The 11,387-nt window shown below is 67.0% G+C and overlaps 2 protein-coding genes across 2 annotated transcripts in view; one reads left to right on the top strand and one right to left on the bottom strand.

Annotated features, from left to right (window-relative positions):
• On the top strand, positions 1-4,648 carry IRF5 (interferon regulatory factor 5). The gene is made up of 8 exons (XM_040061419.2): positions 1-820; positions 1,152-1,338; positions 1,625-1,677; positions 1,771-1,801; positions 1,883-2,158; positions 2,797-3,186; positions 3,434-3,552; positions 4,038-4,648. Exons 1-8 carry the CDS (start codon positions 650-652, stop codon positions 4,269-4,271), a joined length of 1,461 nt encoding a protein of 486 aa, XP_039917353.1. The 5' UTR covers positions 1-649; the 3' UTR covers positions 4,272-4,648.
• The window catches only part of TNPO3 (transportin 3), a 27,992-nt gene continuing 21,242 nt past the window's right edge, over positions 4,638-11,387 (bottom strand). Inside the window, exons 13-23 of the mRNA XM_040062639.1 lie at positions 10,214-10,305; positions 9,505-9,581; positions 9,241-9,301; positions 8,699-8,839; positions 7,697-7,813; positions 7,181-7,275; positions 6,905-7,061; positions 6,339-6,506; positions 5,962-6,074; positions 5,378-5,468; positions 4,638-5,304 (exon numbers count right to left, since the gene is read on the bottom strand). Of these exons, the coding sequence (XP_039918573.1) occupies positions 5,408-5,468; positions 5,962-6,074; positions 6,339-6,506; positions 6,905-7,061; positions 7,181-7,275; positions 7,697-7,813; positions 8,699-8,839; positions 9,241-9,301; positions 9,505-9,581; positions 10,214-10,305 (1,082 nt within the window). The 3' untranslated portion in view covers positions 4,638-5,304; positions 5,378-5,407. The remainder of the gene's footprint in view (positions 5,305-5,377; positions 5,469-5,961; positions 6,075-6,338; positions 6,507-6,904; positions 7,062-7,180; positions 7,276-7,696; positions 7,814-8,698; positions 8,840-9,240; positions 9,302-9,504; positions 9,582-10,213; positions 10,306-11,387) is intronic.

Consider the following 11,387-nt stretch of genomic DNA (forward strand, 5'->3'; position numbering starts at 1 on the left):
TGAGGGGACAGGCGGGGACACCCGGCTCGAAGGACCACGATCAGGACTTTTCCTGTCCCCGCGTCACCCATGTGTTCTCCGTGTCCCCCCATCCCACGCGTGTCACCCGCTGTGTTCTGCCCCGTCTCCGTGTCCCCGTCCCCCCTCATCCTATGACCGTGTCCTCCCCATCCCATGTCCCTGTCTCCTCGTGTCACCCCCGTGTCCCTCCACGTCCTCGTGTCCTCGCTGTGTCCCCCCATGTCGCTACGTGTGTCCCCCATCCCTCGTGTGTCCCCTGTCCCCTGTGTACTCCCCCTGTCCCTCCGTGTCCCCGTGACCTCCCCTCGTCCCTCATGTCCCTTGTCCCACGTCCCCCTCACGTCCCGCACTCCCTGTGTCCCACTGTCCCCCCTGTCCCTCGTGTCCCTCCGGTCCCCTCCCTTCTCATCTCTTTTCTTTCCCCGAAGCCACCGCAGCTTCTGCTTTCGGGCCGTGGGTGACGCCCCGCAGCACCCACGGGGGAGACGGAGCTGGGGGGGGCTCGCCCGCCCTCCTGGCCCTGAAAGCGGAACCGGGGCCCCGCACGGCTCCTCGGGGGGGCCCGTTCCTCTTTCCGGACCCGGGGCGACACGCGGGGTGAGGAGGTGGCCGCCGGTGTCCCCAGGCCATGGACCCCCCCCGGCGGGTGCGCCTCAAGCCCTGGCTGGTGGCCCAGGTCAGCAGCCGGCGCTTCCCGGGGCTCCACTGGCTCGACCCCGAGCGCCGCCGCTTCGTCATCCCCTGGGGACACGCCACCAGAAACCCCCCGGGGCCGCAGGACCACGACACCATCTTCAAGGTGACCGCGGGGGACGCGGGGTGGGGACGGTGCGGGCATGGGGGACACGGGACGGGGCCGATGTGTGACAGGGTGACGGGGGGGGACACGGCGTGGGGACAGGAGGGATGTGGGAGAAATGGAATGGGGGTGACACCGGGACACGGGATGGGTGACAGCGGGGATACGGGGGACAAGGGACAGGAGTGACGGTGATGGGTGATCGGGGACGCAGGGTGGGGGTGACAAGGGTGATGGGGACTCGGCGTGGGTGGTGTCAGTGGCGTGGGGACCCGGGGCGTGGGGACGGCGGGACACAGGCCGGGGGTGCCGGGCGCTGACCGCCCCCCAGGCGTGGGCGCAGGAGACGGGCCGGTACCGGGCCGGGGACCCTCCGGACCCCCCGCGCTGGAAAGCCACCCTGCGCTGCGCCCTCAACAAGAGCCGCGAGTTCCGGCTGCTGCTGGACGGGCCCCGCGCATCCCCGGCCCGGCCCTTCCGCGTGTACGAGCTCTGCGAGGAGCCCCCCGGGGCTGCAGGTACGGGGGCTTTGGGGGGCTTTGAGCAGCCCCGGAGTTCCAGCACCCCACAAGGATCTGACGTCCCACAAATCCCCCACACCCACAAACCCCCAGCACCCCAAAATCCCGGCCCCCCAGCAGCCCCCCACGCCCCACAAGGAGCCGGCGCCCCCGGAGACCTGGGCCCCCACAAGGGAGCCACCCCCCTGTGAACCTCAGTGCCCCACGAGTCCCCGGAACCCCTCAATATCCCCCCAGCACCCCCCAGTCCCCCGGCATTTCCCAGCCCCTCTCTCCCTTGCAGACGGCGGGGACGAGGATGACTATGGCTGCAGCGGGGAGGAAGACGTCAGCCAGGTGTCTGGGGGGGCTCAGGGTGGGGGGATCCCCAAACCGGGGACACCTCAGGGGGCCGGGGGGGGTCCCTGTAACGCCCACTCTGCCCTGCAGCTCCATAAGATGACATCCCTGAGCATCGATGGTGAGTGGGGGGCGTCGGCCGGGCCGGGGGGGTCGGGGGGGTTTGGGTTGGACCCTCTGACCCCCCCCCTCTGTGCTCCAGACACGCAGCACGGGGGGGACGCGCTGCCCCCCTACTCCTGGCCCAAGGAGGAGCCCCCCCCCTTTGCCAGCTGCTGCCCCCCGGGGCCCTTTGGGCCTCTGGCACTGCTCCAGGGGGAGGCGGGGGGCAGCGCCCACGGGACCCCGGAGCTGCTCCCCGGAGCCCTCGCTGAGACGGGGCCCCCCCTGGACCCCCCGGGGCCCTCGTCCAGCTGCCCGGTGGCACCGACAGAGCACCTGGTCCCGGACCTGCTCGTCAGCCCCCACATGCTGCCACGTGAGCGGGGCCCTGGGGCTGCAGGGACCAGGCGCTCGCGCTCGTGGTGGCTGGAAGGGTTGGGGTGGCTGTGGGGTGGTGGGACAGAGGTGGCCAGGGGTGTGGGGTGGCCGTGGGATGGAGGGGAGTGACCGCGGCCATGGGATGGAGGGGAGTGACCGCTGGGTGTGGGGTGGCCATGGGATGGAGGGGAGTGACCACGGCCATGGGATGGAGGGGAGTGACCGCTGGATGTGGGGTGGCCATGGGATGGAGGGGAGTGACCACTGAGTGTGGGTGACCATGGGATGGAGGGGAGTGACCGCTGGGTGAGGGTGGCCATGGGATGGAGGGGAGTGACCGCTGGGTGAGGGTGGCCATGGGATGGAGGGGAGTGACCACTGAGTGTGGGTGACCATGGGATGGAGGGGAGTGACCGCTGGGTGTGGGTGACCATGGGATGGAGGGGAGTGACCACTGAGTGTGGGTGGCCATGGGATGGATGGATTGGGGTGACCGTGGGTACAGAGCGGCTGTGGGGTGGCCGGGGGGTGGCCGGGGGGTGGATGGGGGTGGCCGGGGGGTACGTGGGGGTACGTGGGGGTGCCCAGCTGCAGCGGCCCCGGGGTGCCCCCGCTGACCCCGTGGCCCCCCGGCAGTGACTGACCTGGAGCTGAAGTTCCAGTACCGGGGCCGCCAGGTCTGTGCCCTGACTGTCAGCAACCCCCACGGCTGCCGGCTGTTCCACAGCAGCCTGGAGCCCACGCGGGAGCAGGAGGAGCTCTTCGGGCCCCTGACGCTGGAGCAGGTGCCCTTCCCTGCTCCCGACGCCATTCCCAACGAGAAGCAGCGCTTCTACACCCACCAGCTGCTGGACGTGCTGGACCGAGGGCTCATCCTGGAGCTCCAGGGCCAGGATCTCTTTGCCCTCCGGCTGTGCCAGTGCAAGGTCTTCTGGACGGGGCCCTGCGCCGCTCCCCGGCCTGGCCCCAACCCCATCCAGAGGGAGAGGAGGACCAAGCTCTTCAGCCTCGAGGGCTTCCTCAATGGTCAGAGGGGAAGGGGGGTGGCCCTGTGTCCCTTGGGGGCAACGGATTGGGAGGGAGGGCGGGGTGGCACCGGGGGGACAAAGGTGTAAGTGGGGACACCAGCTGGAATGGTGGGAACACCAGGTGGGATGGGGAGCATGGGAACCTGGTGGGACAGAGGTCACCAGCCGGCTCTCGGGGCTGTCCTCAGCTGGGCTGGAGGACTCGAGGCCCCGTCCTGTTCCTCACCTGGGGTCGGGACCCGCAGGCCTCATCCAGTTCCAGAAGGGGCAGACCCCCACGCCGCCCCCCTTTGAGATCTTCCTGTGCTTCGGCGAGGAGTGGCCGGACCAGAAGCCCAAGGAGAAGAAGCTGATCACGGTGCAGGTGAGGGGCTGGGGCCCGCAGCTGTCCCGGGGGCACGGGGGGCACGGGGGGCTGGCATGGGGGCTGTCCCGGGGGGCACGGGGGGCTGTCCTGGGGGGGCACGGAGGGCTGTCCCGGGGGGCACGGGGGGCTGTCCCGGGGGGCAACGGGGGGCTGTCCTGGGGGGGCCCGGAGGGCTGTCCCGGGGGCACGGAGGGCTGTCCCGGGGGGCACGGGGCCTGTCCCGGGGGCACGGAGGGCTGTCCCGGGGGGCACGGGGGGCTGTCCCGGGGGGCACGGAGGGCTGTCCCGGGGGCACGGAGGGCTGTCCCGGGGGGCACGGATGGCTGTCCCGGGGGCACGGACGGCTGTCCCGGGGGGCACGGGGGGCTGTCCCGGGGGCACGGGGGGCTGTCCCGGGGGGCACGGGGGGCTGTCCCGGGCGGCACGGACGGCTGTCCCGGGCGGCTGTCCCTGCCCGCGGTGACGCCCCGGGGCTCCTGCAGGTGGTGCCGGTGGCGGCGCGGCTGCTGCTGGAGATGTTCTCCGGGGAGCTGTCCTGGTCGGCCGACAGCATCCCGCTGCAGATCTCGCACCCCGACCTCAAGGACAGGATGGTGGAGCAGTTCAAGGAGCTGCACCAGCTCTGGCAGAGCCACCAGCGGCTGCCGCCGGCGCAGCCCCTGCCCGGCCCCTCCGCAGGGCCCTGGGCGCTGCCGCCCGGGCCCCTGCGCCCCTGACAGGGACAGCGACAGCGACAGGGACGGGGACAGCGACAGCCGTGGCAGCGCCAGCCGGGCTGAGTCACTCCGTGGCCGCCTGGGCTGGTGGGGCCGGGGCCGCCCAGCACCATCCTCATCCTCATCCCTGTCCCCAGAGCTGCCAGCGACCAGCGCCCGGGGGATCGGAGGGGAAGGGGACGGTGACCACGGGTGCTCCACCGGACCCCCCTCCCTGCATTCCCTGAGGATATTCCCTGAGGATAATCCCCCTGGGGTTTTGGGGAAAATGGCGAGAAAATGGGGGCTGGAGCCACCTTGGACCTGAATCCCCCAGGGATGGGGGATAACCAGCCCTGGGAGAGGAACCAGAGGGAGCTCGGGAAGTTTTAATTTATTTTTTCATTTTTTTGATGTTTTTTATTGTCTCGAGATGGCTACACACCCCCGGAGGGAACCGCATGCGCCCGCCCTGCCCGCACTCGAGCCACCGCCTCCGACCCCAAAATCAAACCAAAGAAAACCCCGAAAAAGGGAAAAAAAAAAAAAAAAAGAAGAAAAAAAACAAACAAGAAAACAAACTAAAAAAAGCAGAACAAAATAAAATATAAATCTCTATTTGCAGAGTCCGTCCCGCCTGTGTCGTCTCTGGGAGTCAGCACCAGGCAGGCCACGGTGGGCTCAGGGGGGGCCGCGCCCCAGAACCCCCAGACTGACCCCCCCCATCTTCCTAAACAATTTGTACTGTTAGTTTTTTGTTTGTTTTCCTTCTTTTTTGTCTCCGTTTCGCAGAAAGTTTTTCTACTTCTTTTGCTGCCGGGCGGATCCGGGGGGATCCGCTGACGGCGGCGCCTGGCGGGGTTGCAGTGGGGCTGGAGGCTGCTGGAGGCTGCTCCCGGTGGGGCTCTGCTCCGGGCCGTGGGGCCGCCGGGATCCCCGAGCCGTCCTCCCGCGGCTCCGGACTCTGGGACGCGCTGGAGCGGGCGAGAGCCCTCGGCTGATTGTGGGACACATTCTTGGGTTGCCGTTTCCTGTCTTCTCCTTAAAGACATTCCTGGCGGGACGAAGGGAGCGTCAGCCCTCGGTCCCGGGTGTGCTGCGGGGCGGGGCCCGAGCCAGGCCCTTACCTGGGAGACAGGGGCCGCGTGGAGCCGGAGCTATCGGAACAGGCGGGTGAAGTCCCTCAGAGCCCAGCACACTTGTTTACATTCCTCGGCACTGCAAAACAAGGGGCGACATCAGGGGGCGACCCCAGGGGACGTTTGGGACCCAGGGAAGGGGTCCTGCCCCGGGGTGGGAGCTGGGAGCGATGAAGGGACCATCGGCAGGGCAGAAGGAGGCGGGCAGCCCCCAGGACAGTCCCTGGAGGGGACCCGTGTGCCACCACGGGGGTGGCCGGGTGGAAGGAAGCAGCTGCCCCCGGGCACTCGGAGCTGGGATTTGTCCAGGGCCGGGATGGAGCCAGGCGGAGGCAGTCGATGTTCCCACACAGCCCCGGGAAGGGACAGGCCCGGGCAGGGCCTGGCAGCTGGCACCCGTGACTCACGGGGATGAGGAGGCGGCTCGGGAAGGGCCGGGCAGAAAAACCCGTCGGGTGATGGCAAAGGCGCCGCGGCCCCGGGGCTCCGTGTGCGGGCAGCGGGGACGTCCCGGCAGCACCAACAGCGCAGGGCTGGGGCTGGGGGCAGCTGCGGACCCCGGCGCCTCTCACCTGGTGACCTGCTTGTGGAAGTCGGTGAGCTGTTTGTGTGTCACCTGGATGGCTCCGCCCGTGGTTTCCTTTGGCAACCCCTTCAGCGAGCTCTCCAGCCAGCGGCAGAACGTCTGTGCGAGGGAAAGGGAGGAGCTCGGAAGTGCAGCCCAGCTTGGCTCCAGGGCCCTGCCTCGGCACAGCTTCGGGGTCCCAGGGATCCCTCCCGTTCCTCTGGGGGTCCCTCCCATCCCTCTGGGGATCCCTCCCGTCCCCCTGGGGTCTCTCCCATCCCCCTGGGGGTCCCTCCCAATCCTCTGGGGATCCCTTCTGTCCCCCTGGGGGTCCCTCCCGATCCTCTGGGGGTCCCTCCTGTCCCCCTGGGGGTCCCCCCTCACCGGGCGGTCGATCTGCATGATCTCCCAGAGCACCTCGGCGACGTCGGGCAGGGTGTAGGGCGGCAGGCAGAAGCAGCAGGTCTGCAGGAGCTGGTTCACGAGCTGCTGCCCCAGCTGGGTCATCACCTGGTTGATGAGCTCCTTCCGCACCTCAAAGTCCTCCTCGTGCTGTGGGAGAAAGCAGAAGGGGGTGGGCAGGGCCTGGGGATGGGGACACATCGACCCTGGGGACAGGGACACATTGACCCTGGGGACAGGGACACATTGATCCTGGGGACGGGGACACACAGGTCCTGGACACGGGGATAAATCCTCACTCTGCAGGCGACTCCCAGAGCTTCTCTGCCAGCAGCGGTGGAGAAACCAGGGTGGCTTGTGGGGACAACAGGCCGGGGCTGATGAGGTTTGATGGGACTGATGGGGCCTGGAGCAGCCTGGGACAGCGGGAGGTGTCCCTGCCCATGGCAGCGGTGGAACTGGACGGGCTTTGAGGTCCCTTCCCACCCAACCCATTCCATGATTCCATGGGGACGTCCCCTCCCGAGGAACGTCCGTGCGTCACTCACGTCGTTGGCCACCCCAGTGTGGATCAGATCCCGCAGGAATTTCATGACGCTGCAGTTGGCGTCCCGGTGGTCCAGGGTGGTGGCAGCGATGGCCCACTGCAGGATGGGGATCATCACCTGGCTGCGCAGCAGCGTGACGGGGCTGCGCTGGATAAACCTGCCCGGGGACACACGGACACATGTCAGGGGCGGGTCCTGCCTCCTCCGCTCCCAGGGGTGCTCCCAGGGGACCCTGCACCAGGGGAGAGGGGCCGGGTGTCCTGCCGGAGGTGGCACCTGGCTGCCAGGCGGAAGAGGTCATCCACGGTGTCCGGGTGGTTCTGGAGGCCGTTGGGTTGCTCCAGGAGCTGGAAGGTGGGGATGCAGAGAGCCTGGGGAGAACAGGGATCCATCAGCACCTACCTGGGGTCACTCCTCTAACTGCCCTTCCCTGCACGGAACAGGAGGGGGCTGCCCCACCCCGGGAAGTGCCCAAGGACAGGCTGGAGGGGGCTTGGGACAACCTGGGAGAGCGGAAGGTGTCCCTGCCCCTTCTCACCAAAAGCAGTTTGGGATTGGATAAATGGGATGTAAGGGACAATTCCTCCTGCAAAGGGCCGTGCAGCCCTAGCACAGCTGCCCAGGACAGCGGCGGAGGCCCCACACCCGGAGGGATTTAAAACCCATGCGGATGTGGCACTTGGGGACGGGGTCAGCGGTGGCCTCGGCAGGGCTGGGGACGCGTGGCCCCGATGGGCTCCCAGGGGTTTGGCAGGCCCGGCAGCGGTGCCGAGGTCCGGGCAGGGGTCCCACCTGCAGCATGTCGAGCAGGCCCTGCCGGCAGCCCTCCTCCATGCCGTACTCATCCACCAGGATGCTGCCCAGGTAGAGGAAACAGGAGTGCTGGTGTTCCCGGTACACATTCACCATCTGCGGAGACACGGACGCTGCCGGATGTGCCCGGGCCCCGCAGCCCCCCCCAGCCTGCCCCACGTGGGCAGGGACAGCCCGACGGACTCGCTCAGGCCCTGGGAGCATCTCCAGCCCAATGGACTCGCTCAGGCCCTGGGAGCATCTCCAGCCCGACAGACTCGCTCAGGCCCTGAGCATCTCCGTGCTGAGGCTCCCCGAGCCAGCACCGCCTCTCCAGGGAAGCTTCCCCTTGGAGCCCGGCAGGAGCAGAGCAGGAACACCCAGCTCTGGGATTCACGGATCCTCCCCTCAGGCTGGGTTACCACCCCAAGGGTTTCACAAATCACACACACACACACGGGGCTCCCGGCATCCTCCACCCCTTCCAAAGCCTCTCCCCTCCCCAGGGTTTATGCTGGAATTCCCAATGGTGCCAGGATTCACTGCGGCACTTCCCACTGCCCCTGCGACACTCATGGCAGCCACAGGGACCCCAGTGAGCTCCCCGAGCCAGCTGTGTCCCCCTGGGCCAGCTGTGTCCCCTGGAGCACCCCAGTGACCAGCAGTGTCCCCTGTAGAGCCCCAGTGACAGCAGTATCCCCTGACCAGCCCCGGTGTCCCCATGGCAGCCCCAGTGTCCCCAGTGTCCCACGGCAGCCCCGGTGACAGCAGTGTACCCTGGTCAGCCCCGGTGTCCCCTGGCCAGCCCCGGTGTCCCCTGACCAGCCCCAGTGTCCCCTGGCCAGCCCCGGTGTCCCCATGCCAGCCCCTATGTCCCCTGGCCAGCCCCGGTGTCCCCTGGCCAGCCCCAGTGTCCCATGGCAGCCCCGGTGTCCCCACGGCAGCCCCGGTGTCCCCTGGCCAGCGCCGGTGTCCCACACCAGCCCCAGTGGCCGTCCCCACCTGTGTGACGAGCGGCTGCAGCAGCGCGGCCGAGCCCTTGCCCACGCAGCGCACGGCGAAGCGCAGGCAGCGGCAGCACCGCTCCACGATCCGGTTGTCGGCACTGTGCTTGTTCAGGGTCTCCGACAGCACCGGCCAGATCTGGGCACGGATGGGGGCAAGGGTCACACCCGACCCGGGACAGCCCCCAGCCCCTGCCGGTGCCCAGAGCAGCCAGAGCCCGGCGGGCGACAGGGAAAAGCTTTCGGGAGCAGCCCGGAGCAGCTGATCCCCTCCAGGACAGCGTGGCAAACGGGAAATCAAACCCCTGGGACAGCCCCAGAGCCAAGGCCCCTTCCAGAGGGTTGAACCCTCAAATTTGTCCCTCCACACCCCAATCCCAGCTCCCAGGAGGGGCAGGAGGTGCCCTGGGCAGACACGTGGATCCGCTGGCACCAGGGACTGGGACCCCGTACAACACCCCGGGTACCCCCACCCCACAAACCCCCACCCCACAACCCCCAGCTGAACCCTCTCCCAGACCCCAGCCCTCTCCCACGCACCTCCTGAATGACTTTTTGGCACGGGTGGACCTGGCCGTTCTCGACAATGGGGTTGGTGTGTCTGCGGGAACAGCCAAGGGTTAAGGGGGTTTGGGATTAGAGCCAAGGAAAAGGGTCGGAGCCGTGGGAATGGACCAGGAACCGGCCTGGGGGTGCCCAGGGAGCTGGGGAAGCAGAGACCTCCAGCCCGTTCCCCAGGGGCTGGGGAGGAGGGGTGCAGGTTCGGGCTCTGGGGGAGCAGCCCTGCCCCAGCTCCCTCCTCACCTGAAGATGACGGCGAGTCGATCCAGGGGCACTGTAGGGTCTGAGGAGAGGCCATTGCTTGGCTCCTGGGAGAGCAGCTGGAAAACGAGGGACAAGGGGAGGATTTCAGGAGCACAAGGAGGACGCTGCCTGGACACCGACCCCACCAGCAGCACCTCCTCAGGTGCGACTGAGGGAAGGGCTCAGCCCTGGACGTGTTCCGTGTGGGAGCTGGGCTCTGCCCCATGGAACAAGAGACAGGAGGAGAGGGGACGGCCTCAGGCCGTGCCAGGGGAGGCTCAGGGTGGACACGGGGGAAATTCTTCCTGGCACAGGCAGGGGTGGACCCCCATCCCTGAAGGGGTTTAAAGGCTCTCTCTGGATGTGGCACCTGGGGACATGGGCAGTGGTGGCCTTGGCAGCGATGGGAACAGTCGAGCTCCAGGGGCTTCTCCAACCCAAACAATTCCATTACTCTAGGATACACCTCTGGCTCTGAGGACGCAGTTGCTGTAGCAGGGCCGGGGCCTGGCCACTGTTCCCAGTGTCCCCATGGTACCCAGTGTGCCCATTGTCCCCACTGTCCCCAGTGTCTCCCCACTGTTCCCAGTGTCCCCACTGTCCCCATTGTCCCCAGTGTTCTCACTGTCCCCATTGTCCTCATTGTCCCCACTGTCCCCAGTGTCCCCATTGTCCCCACTGTCCCCAGTGTCCCCCCATCCAGACACACCTTCTTGAGCGCCAGCACCTGCACGGCGCAGAGCTCGCTCAGGCACTCCGAGATCTTGTCCAGGGGCAGCCGGGCCAGCACCAGCGCTGTCCCTGCAAGGACACACAGGGCTCAGGGGCAGGGATGCGGCACGGGAGGGCACAGCGGTGGCGGCACTCCCAGATGGAACGGCTGTGGGACGAGGGCGGCACCTGGGAGCTGAACCTGGCTTTGGCTGAACCCGACACCGAAACCCTTCGGTGCCAGCAGGGAGCCGTGCTGCCATGAGGGACGGGGACAGCCCAGGGGATGCCACGAGCGTGTCTGGGCCCCCCGCGTGTCCCCAGCGTCCCTGCCCCCGTCCAGCAGCACCGTGAGATTCTGGGAAGCTCCAGTGAAGGCGCTTCAGGGCTCCCAGCCGTGGAGCACGAGGAGCGTCGAGCTGCTCCCACTCCCACCGGCAGCAGCGGCACGGCACAGCCCGGCACAGCCCGGCACAGGTCTGGCATAGCCCGGCACAGGTCTGGCACAGGTCTGGCACGGCCCAGCTTGGCACAGCCCAGCTCTGGCTGCACCGTGCTGCCAACCATCCCGGGGGAAAACCTCCCTGGCTCGAGAATTCCTGGCTTGCTCTAAAGGAGGTGTTACCCTGGTTTTTCTGAGTTTCTTTATTAGCCTTTTGATTTTCATAAATGGAGTCAGATCTTTTAGTTACTGTAGAATATTAGAGCAATTTTCTACCTTTCCCACAGAAGTAATATAAACAAATCCTTTGTTTTTCATTCTCTGTCCTTTGTTTGCATATTTCTAACCTGAAAACAATTGTAACTGACAATTGGTCTGGCCACTGAGGCTGAGGGGTGGAAACCCCAAAAAGCCAATCTTCTGCTAGACCCACAAATGCATAAAAAGTAAAAAAATAAACAAAGGGGGCTTCTTCTCTCCGCTCTCTTAGCTGTGAGCTGGATCGAAAGGACCTCTGTGAAAATCTCTTGTCTGCGTGTGACTGCTTTGCGTGTCTCGGTGACAAGGAGGGGCAGAAAACCCCTTGGCAGGGAGGGGAGCAGCTCGGCCGGTGCTGGGGCATCCCGTGGAACGAGGGGAGCTGTGCCTCCCACGGCAGCACAGGACTGCAGGGAAGGCTCCCTGGCTCTGGGGAAAAGGCTCCTGCAGCACTGGAATTCATTGGAAATCT

This window comes from Hirundo rustica, chromosome 4 (assembly GCF_015227805.2).
Source record: "Hirundo rustica isolate bHirRus1 chromosome 4, bHirRus1.pri.v3, whole genome shotgun sequence".
NCBI lineage: Eukaryota > Metazoa > Chordata > Aves > Passeriformes > Hirundinidae > Hirundo > Hirundo rustica.